Below are 22,205 nucleotides of genomic sequence, written 5' to 3' on the forward strand. Positions count from 1 at the left end.
TCATATTTTGACCGACTCGAACTAGACTAAATGTGATTTAAAACTCATTAATACTGAATCAAAGCATATAATAAGACCTCCGGACTCACCTTATTTATATTTCTATAAGTAATTTCTGCTCGTTGTTTGTATATTCATCTTTCAAATTGTTAACCTCGTCGTCGACCTCGAGTATTACTAGTCAATTAGATTCTAGTGGATATATGGGATCCCCATTCAGCCAATTGCCGAATTTCGCGGGCAAAGTCCACCCATTTTTAGCTAGTGCACAATTACCCCTTTCTAGGATTTTCCATAAGGCACATGACGACGCAATCGCATAATCTGAGTCTCGCCTGGTCCTCTGCCTGAGAATCCCGCCTGATTCATATCCTGTTAATTGCACTGCCTGCGTACTTAAGAATCACCCCCAATTCATATCCTGCTATTCTTACCTCCTACTCTATTGTATACTGGATTTAATATGGAGAGACCAACAAAACGTGGACAACCACGCAAATATGCAACAGCCCAGGACAAAGCGACAGCAGAAAGTCAACGCAAGCAATAGAAGCGGCAGATAGTAGCAGCTAGATAGAGGGGCTTGCCATACAGCGATTTCTACACCTTGCACCTTCCTTTTATTACAGCAGAACAGAAAGGAAGAGAGCAATTAAGAGCAGGCGCTGTATGGACTTGAGGATACGAATTTCACATTGATGGTGTGAAACTAAGGTCCAGGAATGGGCTTGAAGAAATAAGGACGAAAAGCAAGCGCTGTATGTAGGCGTTAGCGACTATTACCCTTTCAGTCAGAATAGACCGCCGGGCCCCTATCTAACATAGCTTTTCAGTATGAAACATCTAGAGACCTATGTCCAATGGAGATACTTAAGGCTCGGACAACGCAGTTCGTCGTGACTCTGCAAGTGCTCTCTCAGGCGTGAAATCAGATGATCCATGTTTTAGCATGGTTGCATAAATGTCAACCTAATAGAAAACAATTTTTGCCACTGAATCTGTTTACAAACCTACGTTACTGTCCAAATCTATCGCCCTTGATGAGTCACCTAAATAAAACCAGAAACGGACATACCTTCCGAGACATTGATGCTTGGGAAGCTCTCAAGAAACGTGATTTAGAGTATGCCATCAACCTTCTCGTCTCAGGCGAATGGACCATCGATGGTGTCATAAAGGGCGGTTGGAGCTCTTTAGACGCGAGGGTGGGTGGTGAAAGATGTCACGAGACCGCCCTCCTGGCCTTGATCCTTCGCCGCTTTGTCATCAAGCACTTAAGAGACAGCAAACTTCTGGAGGAATTCAAGGCACTTGTTATCGAATATCGCGCCAATCACGCTCAAGACAAACCGTGGACCAAAGTTTTTAAGGTTCAAGATGTTTATGTTGATAACTCTAACCGTTACAGCCAAATCATGGAATCAATTATTAACACTATAGGTCCTGACTGGACAATGTTTATTGGTTCTGCACGGACACTTACGTCATTCAGTGTGCTCAGCACTATGGAGTGTGGTTTGACTGTTTATTATCGTCGTTTGGGGGACGTCCTTGTCGCCACGAGCAAGGGACAACGTGTAGCTGGGATGGGACAATATCATGATGCCGAGTATCCACTACGCACTTCATTCTCCGATGCTTCTTTCAAGCTCATTGGCAAGCTCTATGCTAAAACTTTGCCAGAAAGGGACTCGGAAAAGCCTTTCGGTCCAGAGCCTCTGGCCTACAAGACCCTTCCAGAGCAAGCACGAGAGGTGTTCCACTTCTCAAAAGCCAACAAGATCATTCCAGGTCATAATGATTGCCCTATTATCGTGGGGTCATTCTCCGCATCTATGCAGATCTTGGTTAGACTCTGTTGGCTGTACAAGATCCCAATTACGCTTTGTATGCCCCATCTGCGATACGAGAAAACTGTCGGTGATTTAGAGAGCTTGGCGACATATAAGCTTACTTCGGCACCTGTGCGGACTTACGTTGCTGCCCAGAGAGCAGGAGGAAGCTTTAAAATGGTAGACTTCATAAAAGAGGGTATTGAAGACGAGCCGTGCTGGAAGCTCGGTGGCTACAGCATGTATCATGAATCACAACTTGGAAGTCTTCTCTCCTCAGGAATTGATGACGAGTATCACAAAACCCTGGATCAGGCTGAAGTTGGTCATTTGATCTCTCTATTTGGCTTTGTCCATCCCGAATATCCACTACAAACTGAAAACGAAGGCGCTGACCTTGTGGCGTTGCGAAGGTCAATATGTGGAGAAATCACCCAATCAGCTGAGCTAACTTTAGAGGGCATCAATTCTGGCTGGGGGTTGAAAGAAGACGGTGGAGTGAACAACATGAGCCTTCGCTCGCTTGCTTCCGCTTGCAATAAGATCACCAGTCAGTACAATCTTCAGGACACGGTTCTCGCATATCAGCGCCACATCGATAAGAAAAGGGCCTCTTATCGAATGCAATGCAAGCCTATACCATTCACCTTTAACCACATTGACATTTCAACTCCAAGGCATGAAAAAGCCAAGTGGACTGGCATTCTCAAAAAGCACCTATATACTACGGAGCCCATGTATGCCAATCTTTTTGTGGTAGGTAGGACAATTTATAGTATAAGGGACCAGACAGAGGCGGACAGGCTCATGATTCTCGTCAACAACGATAATCAGAATCTAAACATCTTGCTCGAGCGACATCCTGAGCATAGTGTCTTCTTAACGCAAAATTACCAGAAAAAAGTTGACGAGCTTCGAAAAAGGAGTAAAAGGGAAATTGGAAAGAAAAAGGCCAGGTCTAAGGTAACAGAAAAAAGAAGTTTCTAAGCCCCACATAATGCATCATCCAATATATATGTACTCAAATATCTATATTGGGTTTAGAACAAGCGTGGTTGTATAATGAGTGAGATACCAACATAAAGTTAACATTGTTATAGTAACAGAGAAATGAGTTCTGAACGAATATCAATGGAGTATAGTTGACCATTTCGATGTACTCAGTTAGCCTCGACATAAGACATCCTACCTAAAAGATGTTGTCAATTTCAGCGTCGTAGCATACCTGAGATCCCGAATTCTCAGGACGCGAGTTCGTTGTCACTCTTACCGAATATTGGCGTTAGATAGTGTTACCATACAGCCTATGAGGATACGCTTGTCTGTATGGCTGTGCTTGGAAGAGAAGGCATCTGATAAGCTACGGCCGTTGTGCATCCTAAGCCTTCCGCTTTGTTTGATATCTAGCTTGGCCGGCATATAGGTAGATCAAGATACGTCACACTGCCATTTCCATCAGTGGCAGCGGCGGCAGTGCCTCTCATGAGTCACTGTTATGAATAGTCGTAATCGAATGGATGGAATAACTCGCAGCCTTTTCGAGAATTTGGGCATGAATGCACTCCCATTATGTCATGAGACTTGAAGCAAGGTCAATACTACGAGTTGAGCTTATCAGACATAAGCAGTGCCCCAAGTTAAGCATGGCCCAACTTTCGTTGCCGAGCTTTACGAAGTGATCTATGAAAGCATGAGGATGAATGAGTGAAACTGGAGCTCCTTTGTGCCTTATTTTATCTCAATCCCTTACGAGCACTTGGAGTGATACTGCCTTCACCTAATCAGATGGATAAGAGGCGAAGCACTTGTCTTTGGTACGTGATTAGGAGTGTGATTAGCGAGCACCGGAATGCCTTCCCGGACAAATGGATGCGCCATTGGTGGAGGCGACGCGAATATTCGTGAAGTTATAGCAGACATCCAGCGGGCCTCGACATGATACCAGGAGTGGAAATAGAACTCCACTTCAGTCGACGAATACAGATCAGTATTCAAATATCCATTTGGACTATAACTGGAGCTAGCTACTGGAAGTTAAGAATACGTTGATCTCATATGACCAACAGTTGTCTCATCATGGTTATGATAATCAAGGTTAAGACGGAGTATGCATGTTTAAATGTAGTCCTAGCCCGGGACAGGAAGGAATGAATTGGTGAGTCAACCGCTCTAGTCCTCCATAAAGTCCTTAGGGTAGACCTCAAGGGATCTAATGGCGACTTTGCTGTCGAATTCTGGAATGAAAATCGAACAATCCCCCCCTTGATCAAGACTTATTCTCAGGCGAATTAATCTCAGACCTTCTTTATCAATAGTCTCCTCACATTCAAGACAAGTCCCCTCGTCTTGGATATCATTTGTTCCATCATTCCTTAGAACCTTCGTTTTAGGGAGAAATAACTCTGGAAGAAACTCCCAAGTGATCTCATCACACCGGACAAGTGCTTCTAGCCTATTATCTAGATCTTCGCATAAGTCCTCAAAGATCCTAATGAAGCACCTAAAATGCTCCTTATCCAGTAAGAAGGTTGTTATATGGTCAGAGTGGACATCGCGGAACATCCTCAGTTGCGTGCGCTTGTGGAATAACGTCTTGAAATTAACCTTGCAGTCATTGTTAATTGTGACTATTACAAGATGGATTCACTTACCAAAGTAACAGGCTCCCTGAAGTCTGCGGTTTCAACGCCATAGAGCGCCTTTTCCATCATGAATTGGAGATTTGGGGATATCAGATCTACGATAACTGTTCTCTCCTGGGTCTTGGTGTCTGCTTTTGTCAGGTCTTCTTGTCAACCCCAGCTTCAACTGAGGACTTACTCATAGTATACCGGATAGTAAATAAAGAAGAAAGCTGATGCCTCTCAGTGTCTGCATCGTTGGTTTCGTATTTGAAAGGCTCGACTTTCTCGTAACAGCTACATTCATTATTAGATCTTGTAATATAGACATGTTGCCCTTTCGTAGTTACCTTTCTCCCACCAGTTTCCACTGGGGACTGGATGCGATGAAGGGTTCAGTTTGCTCCGGTTTGAGCATGCCCCAGCCTGGATTTGATCCCATGGTGTCGTGGAGTTGTGTCTGAGCGATCTAAATCCATAATTAACGTCCTCTTACCAGTGGGTGGTAATCGTCTCTTTATAGACTTTCAGGGCCTCGCCCGACCCATAAATCAGCCAGACCAGTGGATTATCCTTGTTTCGGCTGGTATTCATGGTCTCAATCAGAACTAGCATTCCTCGCTTGCAACTTCTTGAGAGCCTACCTACAAGTCAGCAACGACCCAGCCCGGCTAGGTCGTAGAAAAAGTAGAGGGGGCAGAGTCGTAGACATTACAAGTGCGTAAAAGGTATAAAACCAGCATGCATTAATTCATTACAGCGCGGTATATAATTTCCCAGCATATCAATTAATTGGAAACCAGACAGGATGTGGAGACTACGGGATAACCATTGACTTGGTTCTGGCTTCCGAGGAGCTTGCAGACGCAAACATCAAATGCACGATACATGGTACGGAGCACGGATCAGATCATCGCACGATAGAGACTGCGTTTGACATTTCAGTCCCGGCGCCGAAACAGGAAGAAAGACTTCGGTTCAAGAATGCACCTTGGAAGGAGATCAATAGCAGGATTGTAGACACGCTGAGTGTTAGGCCAGTGGAAAACACAGTGCAGCAGAAAACGGACAGGTTGATGTCGGCCGTGCTGGAAGCAGTCCAAGCACTGACACCCTGAGCCAAACCGTCGCCATATGCAAAGCGGCGGTGGACCCATGACCTCACACAGCTGCGGCATGTATACATATACTGGAGAAATCGAGCCCGAGCTAAAAGGCGTGCGGGACAGAATGCTAAAGATCTAGAAAATACGGCAAAGGCTGCGGCTAAGCAATACCACGATGCCATACGGCGACGGAAGAACACTCACTGGAAGGAGTTTCTGGCGGATAACGACAGCATCTGGAAAGCAGCCAAGTACATGATATCCGGGGACGATGCAGCTTTTGGGAAGGTACCCCAACTCATTAAGGCAGACGGAACAGTGACAACTAGCCATGAAGAGCAAGCCGAAGAACTGTTAGCCAAGTTCTTCCCGCTACTGCCAGACACTAATTATCGAAGACGAAGGACCCCGACAACAGAGAGCCCCAGTAACGATGCCAAACCTGACTTTGGAGGAAGTGGAACGTCAGCTATGGGCGACCAAGTCATGGAAGGCGCCAGGAGAAGATGGACTACCAGCGATCGTTTGGAAGCAAGTCTGGCCGTCGGTGAAACACGACGTCCTCGTCATCTTCCAAGCATCACTGGACGAAGGCGTGGTACCAGACCAATGGAGACATGCTCGAATCATCCCACTCAAGAAGCCAGGTAAAGATGATTATACGATACCGAAAGCCTGGAGACCGATCTCGCTTCTCGCCACGTTGGGTAAGGTGCTGGAATCGGTCGTCGCCGAGAGAATCTCCCACGCGGTAGGTACTTACGGACTTCTTCCGACCAACCATTTTGGTGCGCGCAAGCAGTGATCAGCAGAGCAAGCCCTCGTACTCCTACAAGAACACATCTTCTTAGCATGGCGGGCACGCCATGTCGTGAGTCTCGTCAGTTGCGACGTGAAAGGCGCATACAATGGTGTGTGCAAAGAGAGGCTACTGCAGCGGATGAAGGCGAGAGGGATCCCCGAGGGTCTCTTACGCTGGGTGAATGCTTTTTGTTCCGAGCGAACTGCAACCATCATGATTAATGGCCAGAGTTCCGAAAGCCGACCTCTACCACAAGCAGGACTCCCGCAGGGGTCGCCCTTGTCATCGATACTGTTTCTATTCTTTAACGCAGATCTGGTGCAGACGCAGATCGATAGAAATGGTGGTGCCATCGCCTTCGTCGATGACTACACCGCGTGTGTATCGGGACCGACAGCCCAGAGCAACCGGAGAGGAGTACAGGCAATAATCGACAAGGCTGTCGACTGGGAGAGACGCAGCGGCGTGACTTTTGAGGCGGAAACAACGGCGATCATACATTTCACCAGGTACACAGGCAGGATAGACTCGGAACCATTCACAATCAAGGGTGACAGAGTCTTTCCGAAGGACCAAGTCAAGATTCTCGGGGTCGTTATGGACTCACGGCTTCACTACAAGCAGCACATTGCAAGGGCAGCAACGAAGGGTTTAGGAGCTGCGATGGAACTGAAACGACTGAAGGGAATGGCTCCCTCGACAACGAGGCAGCTTTTTACAGCCATGGTAGCCCCTGTGGTGGACTATGCCTCCAACGTCTGGATGCATGCGTGCAAAACAGGATCGGCGTATGCGATCCATCGAGTACAAAGGATAGGAGCACAAGCAATCATAGGATCCTTTACAAGCGTGGCGACAGGAGTTGCCGAAGCTGAAGCCCACATAGCGACCATCCAAGAAAGGTTCTGGAGACGAGGAAGCAAGCTTTGGGTAGACATACACACGCTACCACGGACCAACCCGGTCCGGAATCTCCTACGAGGAATCAAAGCCTTCAGGCGCTTCATAACTCCTCTCAGGCGCATCGCGGATATATGCAGAGAGTTACCGAAGGATACCATGGAAGTCATTCAGCCATTCACCCTCGCGCCATGGGAGGCACGCCTACAATCCATACTGAACAGTCAAGGAGAGGACGAAGAAAACAAGATCAAAGAGCTAGCCAAAGCAGGATGGGCGGTCAGGATAGCGACAAGCAGCTCTGCGCGGAATGATCTAGTCGGCATGGGAGTAGCTATCAGAATCCCCATATCCGTGGCAAGAGCCGGCAAGATCAGCGAAGCCTTTTCGGTCACCCTGGGTACGAGGGAAGAACACAACCCCTACACAGCCGAACTAGCAGCGATTGTTCATGGCCTCGGCTGTCTGCCAGAGATGAAGTATCGAGTCATTGTGATCGTGACAAGTAACAAATCGGCTGCACAAGCTATAGGTAACCCCCGCCAGCAGTCAGGTCAAGGACATATACGAGAGATATATGATGCTATAGAGAAGCTTCGAGGAGATGGAAACAGAGTCAACCTCATCTGGCTACCACGCGACAGCGAGCTCAAAATCCAGAAGACAGCCAAGATGTCAGCTCGTTACGCAACGGAGCCGTACATGACACCGCGGAGAGGAATGATCAAAGCAAAGACCACAATTCTTAATCGAACGAGGGCAGATCTACGAATGGAGAGGAAGCTACCAGATGGAGTGGGCAGGCATTCTAGAAGGGTCGACTCGGCTCTGCCTGGTAAACATACCCGCCTGCTGTACGATCAATTATCATGGAAAGAGGCCAGCGTGCTGGCACAACTGAGAACCGGAATGGCGCGACTGAACGGTTACCTATATCAGATCAGGGCAGCACCGACGGATGAATGTCCGTGTGGGCGGGCAAAGGAAATGGTAGAGCATTTCCTCTTTCGATGCGTGAAATGGACGACACAACGCAAAGAGATGTTTCAGAGTATAAATGAGAAATGCGGCAACCTCTCCTTTCATCTGGGAGGTAAGGCAGCATCAGACGGTCAGGAATGGACACCGAATATGGACGCAGTACGAGCCACAATCAGGTTCGCGATCGCTACAGGTCGCTTGGAACAGAGATGACGGGAACACTACTAACCTAGTAGCATTTTATCAACACTAACCGATAACCTATGACGCCCTCAAATAATCAACAGCAGGCATTGCTTCAGCCGCCAAAGATAGGAAACTGAACACTTGGAGGAAATGGGCTTCAAGTTGACCTACTACTAACATCCAGGAGGGCCAAGGAGAAGAGCGATGACTAGACTGGAAAGAACAAGGCGATATTCTCATGGGCTTGGCGAAAGCAAGGCAATCATGAGTGAGATGTATGTAATCTTAGCTTTAGAGCCCTCTGGGCGTTGGCCTACCGGGCGTAATAGACTTGTGTGTGTGTGTACCCTCTCGGGTGGGATAAACTCATTCTATGGCGCGAAACATTTCTAGCTCGTCGGGGTTTTCCATGAAGAAGGCAAACGCCCTCATAGCGTATTTGTACCTGTTCAAGGTCCTACTCCGAATTGAACAGCTCCCCTAAGAGTCAGTATCCGTGCTCACCCCCAGCCTTTGTTTCCTAGGAAGCTCTTGACCTGTACACTAGCAAGCGGTTCAACCACAGTCTGAACGACCGCAATGCAGAGAACTAGTGAATAAACCAATTGTAGCGATCTGGCCAATAAAAACCCGCTCTTCTCCACAGATCAAGCAGAAACCCGAGACGGGGCTCTGAAGAAGGATCGGGCAATCCAAGTCCAGACACGTCTTCCCGACCAATGCGTAGAATAATCTCAATCACTTCAGCGTGCCCATCTGCGCTGCTCGATTGCTCATAGAGTGGTATGACTGCAGCATAGTCGTCTGGGGCAGTGTCTTTGTAGCCCACTGCATCTTCCGTAATACTTTCAATTATCGTTAGGCCTCCGTCGATAAGACCATCCTTGAGGTCCCCAAACATCTGATAACGTGCCCAAATCGCATCGCCTAACCTATTCTCGAAGATAGCGTTGACATATTCGTCGGCCCAATGTTTGTCCAATTGCGCATTCTCCAGCGAGGGGTGGAGATTGAGTATGTGATCTATGGGAATGTCCAGGAACAGTTGTTCGACAATACCCACTGGCTCTCCCTCCATAGGCGGGAATAAAAACTGACATATGCCTTGACACGCCATTATTTGGAAGGGCTTGGTAAAAACGTGTTTTCTCTCGATATTGGAGTGTTCTCAAAAGCGGAGCTGTAAGGGAAAAGAAAATGTAGATAAAAAAGAAATGGAGAAAACAACGGAGAAAACGCTAACATTAGGGTCCAGAGTTTTTAAGAGGCATCGGACGATAAGGTTAAGCTAACGTGGCATTCTCCGATTCGTTTTCGCATAACTACATGTAACGTGCATGATAAGCGAGTGCTCCAGACAAGCGAGTGCTCCAAAAATCCCTCAACCTACACTATCACTATTCAATCAGATATTTCTCAACAACCTAATATGCCAGAGTCTTCAAATGAAGCTAAGATTATTCTTGCCCTTCAGGCCCTCCAGAATGACCCAAAATTAAGTCTTCGAAAGGCCGCAGCTATATATCATGTTGACCGCTTTACCTTAAGTCGCCGCCGGCATGGCATTCTTTCAAAGCGTGATACTCTCACAAAGTCACGGTTATTATCTGATCAGGAAGAGGATATGATATTCCAATTCATCCTTGACCTAGATTCGCGAGGATTTCCCTCGCGACTATTATATGTGGAAGATATCGCGAATTCTTTGCGTGCCAACCGCGGCGCGCCACCTGTCGGCAAGCGCTGGGCTCATAACTTCATCAAGCGACAACCAGAGCTAAAGACACATAAATTTCGCAGATATGACTATCAGAGAGCTAAATGCGAAGATCCGACTATTATTCGTGGCTGGTTTCGGCTTGTAGAGAATACAATCGCGAAATACGGTATCCGATCAGATGATATCTGGAACTTTGATGAGACCGGCTTTATGATGGGTGTGATTGAGCCCGGAATAGTCATCACAGGCTCCCACAGGCAAGGAAGACCAAAGCAAGTACAGCCTGGAAACCGCGAATGGATTACTGTAATCGAGGGGATTAATGCGGAAGGTCAATCGATCCCACCGTTCATCATTGGTGCAGGCAAGGATCACCTTGCAAATTGGTACCAAGAATGCGACCTCCCCGGCGATTGGGTTATTGCATTGAGCGAAAATGGATGGACTAATAATAATCTAGGTCTCGAGTGGCTAAAGCACTTTGATCGGGCTACAGCTAAGCGAACGAACAGTCGCTATCGCCTCTTGATCCTTGATGGTCACGAAAGTCACCACTCCGTCGAATTCGAGGAATATTGCAAAGAGAACAAGATTATCACGCTCTGTATGCCTGCTCATGCCTCTCATCTACTTCAGCCTCTTGACGTAGGGTGCTTTGGGCCGCTGAAAAAGGCATATGGTCGACAAATAGAGCATCTGATTAGATGCTCTATAACCTACATTTCCAAGACTGAGTTCTTTCCTGCCTTTCACGCCGCCCACCAAGCTGCTATTACAGAAAGCAATATCAAGGGAGGTTTCCGAGGAGCTGGGCTTGCTCCCTTTGACCCAGAAAATGTTATCTCGAAGCTTGATGTGCAGCTACGGACTCCGACGCCTCCTGTAGAGGTCACAATACCATCGACCCTTTGGACTGCAAGGACCCCAAAGACACCACTAGAGGCCCAATCGCATTCCAAGTATCTGCAAGGAAGGATCAGAAATCATAAGAGCAGCTCCCCTGAGTCAATAATTGAAGCCGTAAAGCATTTTGAGAAGGCAACAACTGTTCTTATGGATAAGATGGTCTTACTATATGATAGGAATCAACAACTTGAACAACAAAATAAGACAGTAGGGCGACGCCGGAGGGGAAAAAGGACTAAGGTACAGAAAGAAGGGCCTTTAACTATAGGGGAAGCATCACAAGCAATTGATCAGATAGATATTGATGCGCAGGTAACAGCTGAATCCTCAAGAGGTGGTCGCGGAAGGTCACAAGGATCAAAGCCTCGGCAATGTAGTATTTGCGGAAAGACCGGGCATACTGCAAGAACCTGTCAGGAGGCAATTGAGGTCAGTAGGGAATAGGATTGTAATTAATTTTAATTGATCAGATAGGTTGTGGTGTTTTTATTACTCTTTTTGAGTCTTTAGGTGTAGATTGGTGGAGCACTCGCTTGTCTGGAGCACTCGCTTATCATGCACGTTATAGAGTAACGTGTATGATAAGCAAGTGGGCCATCCAAGTAAGTGGGCCACTTCTTGTATACCCTTAAGGTAAAAATTAAAATAAAAACACCACAAGCTATCTAATTAATTAAAACTACTCGCTATACTCTCCTCTAGACGTCTCAATCACTACCTGACAGGTCCTTGCATTATGCCCAGTCTTTCCGCATACACCACAGCGCCGAACGCCCGGTCGCGCCGACCTTTCTTGACCACTACTTCTCGACGATTCGGCCACTACCTGCGCATCTACATCCATCTAATCAACTACTTGCCTTGATTCCCCTACAGTCATCACCCCTCCTTTCTATAATCGAGTTCTTTTTGCCCTTCGGCGTCGACTAAGTATCTCATTTGCTTGTTCAAGGTCATTCATCCTAGCCTCTACTAAGGCTAGCTTATGCATGACTGTGCTTGTTCCCTTCTCAAAACACTTCACAGCTTGAATAAGTGACTCTGGAGAGCTGCTATGATGTCTTCTGATTCGTTTCTGTAAGTAGGCAGATTGAGATTGGACCTCAAGAACTGTCTTTGGGGTCTTTGAAACCCATGGGGTTAAGGGTTCAGCAACCTCCTCGGAAGGCGTTGGAGTCCGCAGCTTCATATCAAGCTTTGAGATCACGCTTTCCGGGTTAAAAGGAGCAAGCCCAGCTCCTCTAAAACCCCCTTTGATATTTTTTTTCGGTTATAGTGGCTTGGAAGGCGGCGTGGAAGGCGGGAAAGAACTCAGTTTTCGAAATATAGGTTATAGAGCATCTGATCAGATGCTCTATTTCTCGACCATATGCCTTCTTTAGTGGCCCAAAGCACCCGATATCAAGAGGCTGAAGTAGATGAGACGCATGAGCCGGAATACAGAGCGTGATGATATTATTCTCCTGGCAATATTTCTCAAAAGCGACGGAGTGGTGACTTTCGTGGCCATCAAGGATCAGAAGACGATAAGAACCAACTGATCGGTCAGTTGTGCATCGGTTGAAGTGCTTTAGCCACTCAAGGCCTAGTTCATTATTTGTCCAGCCATTTTGGCTCGTTGCAATAACCCAGCCGTTTGGGAGGGTAGGTTCTTCATGCCAGTTGGCAAGGTGATATTGGCCCGCTCCAATGATAAACGGCTCGATCGCCCAGCCTTCCGCATTAATCGCTTGAATGACTGTAATCCATTCACGATTCCCAGGCTGCACTGATTTTGGTCTTCCAAGCCTTTCTGAACCTGTGACGACCATGCCGCTTGAGATAACACCCATCATAAAGCCAGTCTCATCAAAGTTCCAGATATCCTCTGATTGGATACCATACTTCGCGATTGTGTTCTGTACGAGCTTAAACCAGTTGCGAATAATAGTTGGATCTTCGCATTTGGCCCTCTGGTAGTCATATTTACGAAAGAAATGCGTCTTGAGCTCTGGTTGTCGTTTAACGAAGTTATGAGCCCAGCGCTTGCCGACGGGTGGCGCCTTGCGGTCAGCGAGGAGAGAATTGGCCATTTCTTCAATAAAAGAATGTCGCGGAGGAAACCCTCGCGAATCTAGGTCGAGAATAAAGTGAACTACTATTTCTTCTTCTAGATTAGATAGTCTGCGTGATTTCTGGGTAGTATCGCGTCGTGATTGAATGCCATTCTGGCGGCGACGTAAGGTATTGCGAGGAACTTCATATGTATCTGCAGCGCGTCGGACACTTAGTTTGGGGTTATTTTGAAGGGCCTGAAGTGCAAGAAGGATTCTACCTTCTTTATTGGGTTGTGACATACTGGGTGGTTGAGAATTATTTGATTAGGTAGTGATGATGTAGGATGAGGGATTTTTGGCTCACATGCTTGTCTGGCTCACATACTAGTGATTCACGTTACTCTATTAGTGAGTGCAATAAACCAATAAGTATAACTCTTAGGTTCACACCTTAAATTGAGATTTTAAGAAAACTCAAATGTTTAAACTTAGCCAAAGAGGGCTAAGATCTTCCACTGTAGCTCTGCAAACCCTGAAAGCGTGCATAGACGAAAAGAATGTATTACGATGCAATTCCGGGGAAATTGGAGGGACATCTTGTTGAATAAGTGCTAGGGTATCACGTGCAAGCAGGGATGCTTCAGATTACGCGCCAAAATGGCGACGCCCTAAGGGGGCAGAGTTTAACAGAACACAACATGAATACACCAATTCACATCAATGAGCCGAATACACGTAATGTCTGACAGAACCCTGCTTGCACGTGACAACCCAGCACCTGTTCAAGACTTTCCTGGTGAGAAGAGTGGGGATGGAACTCAGTGTAGGACTCTAAAAATCCCCCTTGAGCCAATCACAGCCTCGGCCTGAGAGTCCAAGCAAGGCTGTTTGACCAATCACCTCGTGGGTATGACAGGGTCCCAAAAAGCCACGTAACTTTGACCATGGCCAATCATGGCCTGGGTATGACACAGTCCTGGCCGTGTCTATGTGAGAGTATCCATTGCCTTCGGCCCTCAGAGCTCCTGGTCGTCCCTATGTTCTTAATTAAGGTAATATGTTGATTGATAGCGCGGGTGAGTCAGACCGTGATCGCCAAGAAAATATGATTCTCATCCAGCACGTGCTGCATAGGACCATGTGCCATTGGCTGGCGCCAAGAACCTCTAAAATGAGTTTCCTTCAAATGGTCCATTAGTGTGTAAGCTCTACGTTTACAAAAAAGGCCATCCATTACTCCTTGACCAAACAAACGTTCTCTCCATCGGTTCATCTGCTTCCCTCTACCGATTCTTATCTCATTACTACGAAGCATTGGAGGTGTCCACCGCATTGAAAACGAGCCAGTAAGGAGATAAGCCCCCACAATTCGTCTAGCTGTGATGGGTCCCAGACAGATGGCGATCCAGCGATCGGCAAGACTTAATACAGCCAACCTTGGTGAACGGTTCTGGAACATCATTCGAGAGAATTGGTATCTGGGTTTCACTTCTTTTGGAGGCCCGCCAGTCCACTTCAAGATCGTGAGTGGCACCTACTGCCCCTGAACCGTTCTCTCCTCTACTCACGAGCCAAACCCCATGCTAGATCGGCTAGACTGGATGGGTCGAGGGCAATACAGAGCCGATGACTAACAATATTCTACGTAGTTTCATGACAAATTTGTCGCTAAGCTTTCATGGATCGATAAGCAAATGGTAGGAATTTATTTCAGCTGACAGAGAAGCTTTGTTGCTGACGTTGTCCAGTACCAAGAGCTGTTCAGTGTCTGCCAAGCATTCTCAGGCCCTGGCAGCACTAAGATGCATTACTGCATCAACCTTCTCCACGACGGCTTCCTCCCTGCTCTCTTTGGCTTCCTCCTCTGGAGGTATGTTTCAGTCGTCCGATCCTGCAGTACAAAGCTAATAAATTGGTTGCAATTAGTCTTCCAGGGGCTCTGGGGATGTATGGACTTTCCATCGGAGTCTCTAACATTGGCGAATCCCTTCCTCGAGCCGTCTATGCTCTCCTTTCCGGTCTCAACGCTGCTACCGTCGGCATTATCGTTCTCGCGGCCGTCCAGTTATCTGAGAAGGCCATCACTGACAATATGACCCGCATTCTGGTTTTTCTCGGGGCCTCAGCCGGCATGATGTACAATGCGCTCTGGTATTTTCCGTTGTTGATGTTTCTGGCTGGCGTCGCGACGGTTATCTATGACTTCCGCTGGCTCCATGGCCCTATTAAAGTCATCACTGTGAGTTTCCAGAAAAAGGCCAAGCATTCTCAGAATACATCAGAAGAAGGTGTCGAGATGCAAACCCAACAGCAAGCCACCGCAAGCAATGGTCACGAGGAATACAACGCAGGTGCTGGACCGTCCAGCCGCGGCAAAGACGGCGAGCGGTCGAGCCAGAGAATCGATGAAAATGGCTCCCTCCCGCTTACTGAGCAGGAAGCATCGACGACCGAAGATCAGTCTCGGATAGTCCCTCAGGAGCGACGTCTCAACATCAGCTGGAAGTTCGGGGTACTGCTTATAGTCCTCTTCCTGCTCTCTTTCATCGTCGTTATGGTTCTACGCGGTACGCTACCCCATAAATCACGTCTATACAATCTCTTCGCCAATATGTACCTCGCTGGTACTATCATTTTTGGCGGTGGGCCCGTCGTGATCCCGCTTCTCCGGGAATATGTTGTCGCCGAGAACTGGGTTAGCCCTCGAGATTTCCTTATCGGACTCGCCCTCATTCAAGCCTTCCCAGGACCCAACTTTAACTTCGCGGTTTATCTTGGCAGCCTGACTGCCATCAATGGTAGATATAATTCCGCTGCCGGTGCAATCCTCGGATTCCTAGGAATCTTTATTCCCGGACTGCTCACGGTGCACGGGACTATGGGTGTCTGGAGTGCGATACGCGGGTGGAGATGGGTCAAGTCGTCTCTCAGAGGAGTCAATGCGGCTGCCGTTGGCCTCATCTACACTGCGGTATATCGTCTTTGGCAGATCGGCCATATTGATGAAGGTTTCCAGCAGGGCACCAGCCTGGCTGTGGATCCTTGGTGGGTCGTTGTGACGGCCACAAGCTATGTGGGTGGCTATTGGTTTCGGGTGAGTCCGCCCGTGGCAATTGGTACGGGAGCCGTCATGGGTCTGATTTGGTATGGTGTTGTCTCAGACTGATGGGCCATTTGCTTCTATGTTGTGGTAGTATCTATTGGCAATAAGGGAAGAAAGCCTTAGTATGTAACGTATGTGATAAGCGAGTGGCACAGCTATACTGTGCATGTTAAAAGCTAAACCTTGAATTTTTAGAAACTGCTACCGGTACTCCAGGTCCTGGTAATTAGATTCCGTCCAGCACCAATCAACCTGAGGGAGTGGGACCCGAGAAAAGAATGACTCACGCCGATCAGGTTCCTGGCTTCCTGGCAGCCGTAACCGTAATTATCCCCTACCTCAAATGAGGCCGTGCGAATGATAGTGGTGAACTTACCTGTCCTGCTAAACGAGCAGAGATAAGTCAAGCATTAAAGCCCGGAGTTATTATCACTACGACGACGCATATTTTGGATTCTTATTCGAGCCTAGCAGTTGCGATTATTATGCAAGTCACATTACAATATGGTCTAATGCTTCGATTCGAGGATCGACCGTATAGTTTATTCGATAGGATTCAATACAGCTTCACCGTCAACTCCGTCGGCAATCGCAAAGGTCCTCCAGCCTGCCTTAGGAAGATCAATCGTCATATCTCCACAAAGATACTTCATGAATACGCCATGTGTGACAACAACAACATTTTTCGGCATATTCGCGAGATCTTCGCTCCCGTGGATGTCTTGAACCGTGTCCCGCAACCTCTCTCGGAATCTTTTAGCTCGTGCGGCAACAGCAGAATCGTTGGCCGCGTGAGGACCGTCCTTGGTGTACCAATCCTCAGCCAAGACGCTGAAGTCAAGGAGCGGAAAAGCTATCTCTAGCGCAGAACGTTTGGATCCGGTATCACAGGGAAGGTCGCTTCGCTCCTGTAGGTCCTGGTCTATAATGAGACGGGTGCCTTCTTCGTTGCCATTATTCTTGAGGTATTGTTTGCTTAGGATATGGGAGAAGCCAGCCAGTGTCGTCTGTAGGGTGCGCGTGAGTGGAGAAGTGAATATTATGGCGATTGACCCTGGATGAGGGAACGTATCGGCTAGGGCCGATGCTTGAGAAAGACCCAAAGAAGTGAGAGGTGGATCTCTTTGTGAGAAGTCTTTTGAGACGTTATGTTCCGATTCTGCATGTCGAACTAGGTAAACTAAATGGGACATGGTGCTTGTTTGAATTTTGAGAACGATGTTGCGCGAGGTATTTCGCAACGTGGAGGTTCTCCTCTAATAAAAGCCATGCGGAGTGAAAACGTGATCAAAGCCCAGCATAACGTCACTACCCTGGCTCGGAGCTATTGACCACCCGTGTTTTGATCCATTGATGCCTTAGGCTGTTCGAAATCTCGTTGATGATCATAGAGGTGGTGATGTTCTTCTTCCTTTTATTTTATTTTGCACTTGTCGCTGCCCATTTTGATCTCTACTGCATCGAATGGAAAAGGATAGCCTGGTAAGGACTTGTAAAGGACTTGTCTTGAGGGACAGTGTTTTCGATCCCCGCTGATTTTTTGATTAAACTTGCGTGATAAACCTTCTCATTGGCTGGTTCGTTCCTTCGTCACAACCTTCGCAGCTAGCTCTACTTTGGTGGCGCAAAGCGATACTACCTCCTGAGCGCCTACGTGCAAATCAAATCTTAACCGCGCGTATTTCGCGACTGCGTCGTAGTAGTTTAGGAAGAGCTCTACTGACGCCAGTATGTATGCAACAAAGATTTCCCCCTCTTCAATTGACTCTTGATCTTGTCGGTCGTCCACATTTACCATGAAGTATTGACTACCCTGACTATCTTTAAACATGTGGCCTCCAAAGCTCCGTGATCACCAGGCTGATGGTCATGACGTCGAGCAGAATGAAACAACCCCATGGCTACAGCATACAGGATGGCCTAGTAACTAATGACTAAATTAACTTTACTAGAGTTGATTTTATTGGCCCACTCTAAACCTAGTAGGGTTGATTATTGCCAGGGTGTAGAGTTGATTTTACATTATTCCACATACAGGAAGGGTAGTGCTGATCAGAACAGGGGTTTACTATAGAACGCGACGCGTCCTGTCGCGTAAAGTGCTATTAAGTACAAGTACAATATACTGTATGGTGTCATTATCGATCTAAGTGTAATCTTTATTTAGATCATACTATTAGCAGCCAAATCATCATGACGAACACTATGACGGATTGTGATTTACGATCTGAGCCATGGAGTGCAATTTATCCGTACGTTCTTCTCTCAACATACCGCTTTCTCATCTGTCAAGTGTATGTTTGCCTCTGTTACCGATGAGGTTGCTACTCATTTAAAAACACGACATCGCGATTTAAAGCCAGAGCATCGATAGGGCCTAGTGGAGAAGATTCGAAAGATCCCGATACATTCTACGCAATCACGACGAACTACGTGATCTACGGTACCCAACTGATACGATTGAACCCATTCCGCATCTTGCGCCACAAGAACCAGACGGAATGAAATGTCGTACGTGCGGCCATATTGTTCGTCGTATCCAAAAGACACAAAAACATTGTGCTGACGAGCATCAATGGATGAACACAAGAGGCAGAGGCAACCAAAGCTGAAGAGGAGGGGAGGTCAGGATAAATAACAAGGCATGAAGAGATAGAGGCATAACTTCTAAATTGGTAAATTATAGATCAGAGGATGTACGGCTGACATGAACGAATTGATTCAGAATGTACAATACACTCTCCTACTTCTGTCAACACTCGATGACAGACGTCTAGCAACGTCTGCGTTCTGGAGTAAGCACTACATGACCTTGGAGAGTCAGGTGTAGAGAATCTCGGTGATGACCTTTCCATGATGTCCTAACAGCACGAATGCTTTCGTTGTCTCTCGTAGGGCATGGGGTGTACGTGATTGGCTGACTCAGAACATGACGCCGCATTTTAGCTCAAACCTGCTGGAATGGGTTTGTAGCTTGAGACATAAGGAGTAATGGCGGTATTCGGTCGCTCCCGTCGAGACTCAACTGGAAATTATGGTTTCTGGCCATATACAACATGGCTGAGTGCGTTAGATGAAGTCTAGGATGGCTTTGAGGTGTAGACTTACAAATTAAACAGAGCGTGGTACTTGCGAGCATACGATCCTGACGTATCTGGGCCAACATCACCAGGACTTCGTCCGTGGGCATGCCCAGAACTCCACAGAATATCTTCAGAGAGAAAGCCTCTAGGCCTTCCAAGAGTTGAGCGATATTACACATGCCTATATCTTTCAACTGTGGATCTTTGGGCCATGATCCTAGAGGCAATCGGAACTTTCGGTGGACAACATTCGTGAAGCCAGCATGCCTGATCCACCCTTCAAGTCTTGGCCCTGGGCAGGGCTCGCGGTTCAGCTTCGTTCTTGCCGTATCGATGAATAGTTTCATCCATTTCAGGAGGTGATGATCGTCCGTGATTGAGCCGTCTTCTGAATAGTAGAGAAGGTCAAAGTCCTGAAATTCGGCCCAGCCGCCAGGATGAAGGTGCCTGTTGACGATCAGTAGGTGCTATCACTTCATTTCGCGCTAAATTACTCAAAAACGTTCTCCACTAGCTTTGGCCAGTCCAGGATGGAAGTCGACATGTAGCGTGAAAAAATGTAGTCAAACTTATCGTGGACCCATGGTTGCTCGACGTCATCGACCTCGAACTTGACGTTTGGGGGAACCCTTCTTCTATCAACATTGCTACACGTCAAGCTCGGGATCAACATACCATGTGGGTTGGATAGCACTCAAATCGTTTCCGATAATCTAGAATGTCAGCAATTCTTGCTCCGTATATAGGGAAAGCGTTACATACTTCAGCACTAGGATACTCTTCACCGACGCAAATGGCCCCTATTTCTGTAAGCATGAATCGACACAAAGCAAGACTGAACATAATACCCACATATACCTGTCCCTGTACCGATATCTAAAACTCTTGCTGACCTATTTAAGTCAACTGGAGCTAGAAACAGGCGATTGCCAATGCCTTTAGTTATGAGCAAATGTGTCAGATCGAGTCGTTCTCGTTCTGCTTCGTCGTTGGGAAAGTTATAGGCTGTAAAGTATCAGAAGTCGCACAAAGTCGTACAAACTCAGCGAAGGTCTTACAGTCCGCATTGTAGGCATGGTATTGTCGACCAAATTCAGTGGGATAATTCAGGACGCTCGAGGTCAAAGACGCAGTGTAGGTTGATCTGCTTCGATAAGTAACAGACTCGAAAAGGACCTGGTGATTTACATTTCACTACTTAAGGTTGAGTCACTGTCGTTAACCTTGGAACGGTGATTAGATTGCAATAGCGTAAGAAGAGGGGTAGGGAAGGCACACAGGACGCGTGTCCACTTCAACTGGGGCCGTATTAGTGGCGGCTTCTGCTGCTTCGTGTACCGGTGACTGCGGCGGATTAGAAGGACTTATGCCAGTCATTGTGGCGGATACGATGGGGAAAGGATTGCTGGGCAGCTGCTAAGGAAGTAGACGAAGGGTCAAGTGAAACGGCTTACGGGAAACGTCTTGTACTGGGGCCACCGGGTAAACTAGTGATAGCCGAAGTTTATGGCGTGGGGAAGGTCCCAAGTTTCATAGGCTAGTGAGGCCGTACGCCCCACTCAGTAATCTCTCCACTCAGTGTTAACAGGCTACAGTACGTCAGCTGACTTGATCGAGCTACTTAGCACGTGACCCAGTTGAAGCGCTGTTGGCACAACGCTGGTACCGAGCCCTGACCTAGACTGTATCACTAGATGAGGAAATATCTTGGAATACTCTTACTCATCTTCTCTATAACTTTTGAAAGACCTGGTAACTGCTTGGCGGAGATTCTGGCCGTTGGTGGATGTCCGGTGTTGCGAACCCCGCTTCAGACGTCATCATCGTCATTGGACGTGACCCGCAGCGCTATCCTCAAATCAAATCTGGGGTCATCTCAGTGCCCACAAGCCTCGCCTTACTGACAGCGGGGTCGATCCAATTAAAATGCCTATATAAGAGGTACTTTATTGCCTGCCTAATTTCTATTATGATAGAAGTACCAGCAATTCCCGTTGTTGCAAAGAGAAACCTTACCAGGCTGGCGAATCTATCTACCGATGTAGATGAAATGTAGATGTAGATAGATGTAGATCTACATCTATCTATCTACCAGAGGACATGTGGGTCTTCTATCTATCTACCTGGAGGTCCGGTAGATAGACGAAATGTAGATAGATGCCAAGACCGCGGTGAAAATTGGGTGAGGTAGTTGTACTTTCTCGGTACTAGTGGCATCCTCCTGCACCGAAGTATCGGTACCTCTGACAATCCCTTCCCTAACCGTCCCTCATTTCCCGATTTCCCCACGCCATCCCCCTTTTTCGCTTGGGTCTTGGTTTGACATATTCTCATTGCCCTTGATGCCACCCAAAACCATTGCCCAAATGGCACCTCAAAGCGATTTATTCAGTTACGCAACCGATACTACCATATCGGAAATATCCTGTCCCGAAGACCCAACCTTGCCTATGCACAATTCCTCGTCTCGCGGCAGCCATTCAATCATCAAAGACTGGGATGCAGTATCGCAAGCTGTCCGCAGCCATTGGGTCCTCTCAGCTCGAACTGGTCAAGCTATCGGCTGGTTTTGGGCTCACGGCTATGACGTTCAAGCTAGGTCCAAAGGCAATGAGTCTGGCCCCCATACATGGCTCTGTTGCCACTGTGTCCAGCATGGCGTTCCCCGGCCAAAGGCTTATGTCTCGTCCAACACTCGGAACATTGAAGGTTATCTCAGCAAGGCCCACAATATTTTTCATCCAGATCCATCAAAAGCAACACGATATATGCAGGAGCGGCCCCCGAATCAACTGACCCTTCATGATTTGGCAGCCAAGAAACGGAAGAGGGACGACTTTCACGACGAGTTGGTTACTCGATTTGACAAGGCCACGTTCCAGCGCCATGTTGTCCAGTGGATCACCGATGCAAATCTGTCATTTCGCGT

General features: G+C 47.4%; 6 protein-coding genes across 6 annotated transcripts; 2 read left to right on the forward strand and 4 right to left on the reverse strand.

Moving 5' to 3' along the window:
* Window positions 1-1,040: 1,040 nt before the first annotated feature.
* FOXG_22590 (uncharacterized protein) lies at window positions 1,041-3,025 on the forward strand (the record flags this gene model as incomplete). Its single annotated transcript, XM_018403006.1, has 2 exons — window positions 1,041-2,795; window positions 2,975-3,025. 2 exons carry the CDS (start codon window positions 1,041-1,043, stop codon window positions 3,023-3,025), a joined length of 1,806 nt encoding a protein of 601 aa, XP_018257567.1.
* A 976-nt stretch (window positions 3,026-4,001) lies between these two features.
* Window positions 4,002-4,895, reverse strand: FOXG_16784 (uncharacterized protein; the record flags this gene model as incomplete). Its single annotated transcript, XM_018396794.1, has 4 exons — window positions 4,002-4,436; window positions 4,484-4,602; window positions 4,653-4,750; window positions 4,804-4,895. 4 exons carry the CDS (start codon window positions 4,893-4,895, stop codon window positions 4,002-4,004), a joined length of 744 nt encoding a protein of 247 aa, XP_018257568.1.
* Window positions 4,896-8,611: 3,716 nt separating this feature from the next.
* On the reverse strand, window positions 8,612-9,660 carry FOXG_16785 (uncharacterized protein). Its single transcript, XM_018396795.1, has one exon. The coding sequence runs from the start codon at window positions 9,543-9,545 to the stop codon at window positions 9,018-9,020; it is 528 nt and encodes a 175-aa protein (XP_018257569.1). The 5' UTR covers window positions 9,546-9,660; the 3' UTR covers window positions 8,612-9,017.
* Window positions 9,661-14,302: 4,642 nt separating this feature from the next.
* Window positions 14,303-16,397, forward strand: FOXG_16786 (uncharacterized protein). The gene is made up of 4 exons (XM_018396796.1): window positions 14,303-14,613; window positions 14,740-14,787; window positions 14,839-14,960; window positions 15,017-16,397. Exons 1-4 carry the CDS (start codon window positions 14,473-14,475, stop codon window positions 16,254-16,256), a joined length of 1,551 nt encoding a protein of 516 aa, XP_018257570.1. The 5' UTR covers window positions 14,303-14,472; the 3' UTR covers window positions 16,257-16,397.
* Window positions 16,398-16,628: 231 nt separating this feature from the next.
* Window positions 16,629-17,419, reverse strand: FOXG_22591 (uncharacterized protein). Its single transcript, XM_018403007.1, has one exon. The coding sequence runs from the start codon at window positions 17,384-17,386 to the stop codon at window positions 16,736-16,738; it is 651 nt and encodes a 216-aa protein (XP_018257571.1). The 5' UTR covers window positions 17,387-17,419; the 3' UTR covers window positions 16,629-16,735.
* A 1,555-nt stretch (window positions 17,420-18,974) lies between these two features.
* FOXG_16787 (uncharacterized protein) lies at window positions 18,975-20,758 on the reverse strand. The gene is made up of 9 exons (XM_018396797.1): window positions 20,555-20,758; window positions 20,465-20,499; window positions 20,335-20,420; window positions 20,129-20,281; window positions 20,039-20,076; window positions 19,952-19,989; window positions 19,771-19,905; window positions 19,302-19,723; window positions 18,975-19,253 (listed from the first exon to the last, which is right to left on the reverse strand). Exons 1-9 carry the CDS (start codon window positions 20,651-20,653, stop codon window positions 19,141-19,143), a joined length of 1,119 nt encoding a protein of 372 aa, XP_018257572.1. The 5' UTR covers window positions 20,654-20,758; the 3' UTR covers window positions 18,975-19,140.
* Between the last annotated feature and the right edge of the window lie 1,447 nt (window positions 20,759-22,205).

The sequence above is a fragment of the Fusarium oxysporum genome, chromosome 15 (assembly GCF_000149955.1).
Source record: "Fusarium oxysporum f. sp. lycopersici 4287 chromosome 15, whole genome shotgun sequence".
Lineage (NCBI taxonomy): Eukaryota > Fungi > Ascomycota > Sordariomycetes > Hypocreales > Nectriaceae > Fusarium > Fusarium oxysporum.

Coding starts and splice junctions, on each gene's coding strand:
- FOXG_16785 (XM_018396795.1), bottom strand. CDS start 9,545: ATGGCGTGTCAAGGCATATGTCAGTTTTTATTCCCGCCTATGGAGGGA.
- FOXG_16786 (XM_018396796.1), top strand. CDS start 14,473: ATGGGTCCCAGACAGATGGCGATCCAGCGATCGGCAAGACTTAATACA. Junction 14,614..14,739: donor CGCCAGTCCACTTCAAGATC/GTGAGTGGCACC, acceptor TATTCTACGTAG/TTTCATGACAAATTTGTCGC. Junction 14,961..15,016: donor TTTGGCTTCCTCCTCTGGAG/GTATGTTTCAGT, acceptor GGTTGCAATTAG/TCTTCCAGGGGCTCTGGGGA.
- FOXG_22591 (XM_018403007.1), bottom strand. CDS start 17,386: ATGTCCCATTTAGTTTACCTAGTTCGACATGCAGAATCGGAACATAAC.
- FOXG_16787 (XM_018396797.1), bottom strand. CDS start 20,653: ATGACTGGCATAAGTCCTTCTAATCCGCCGCAGTCACCGGTACACGAA. Junction 19,906..19,951: donor AGTGCTATCCAACCCACATG/GTATGTTGATCC, acceptor TGATAGAAGAAG/GGTTCCCCCAAACGTCAAGT. Junction 19,724..19,770: donor CTAGTGGAGAACGTTTTTGA/GTAATTTAGCGC, acceptor GATCGTCAACAG/GCACCTTCATCCTGGCGGCT.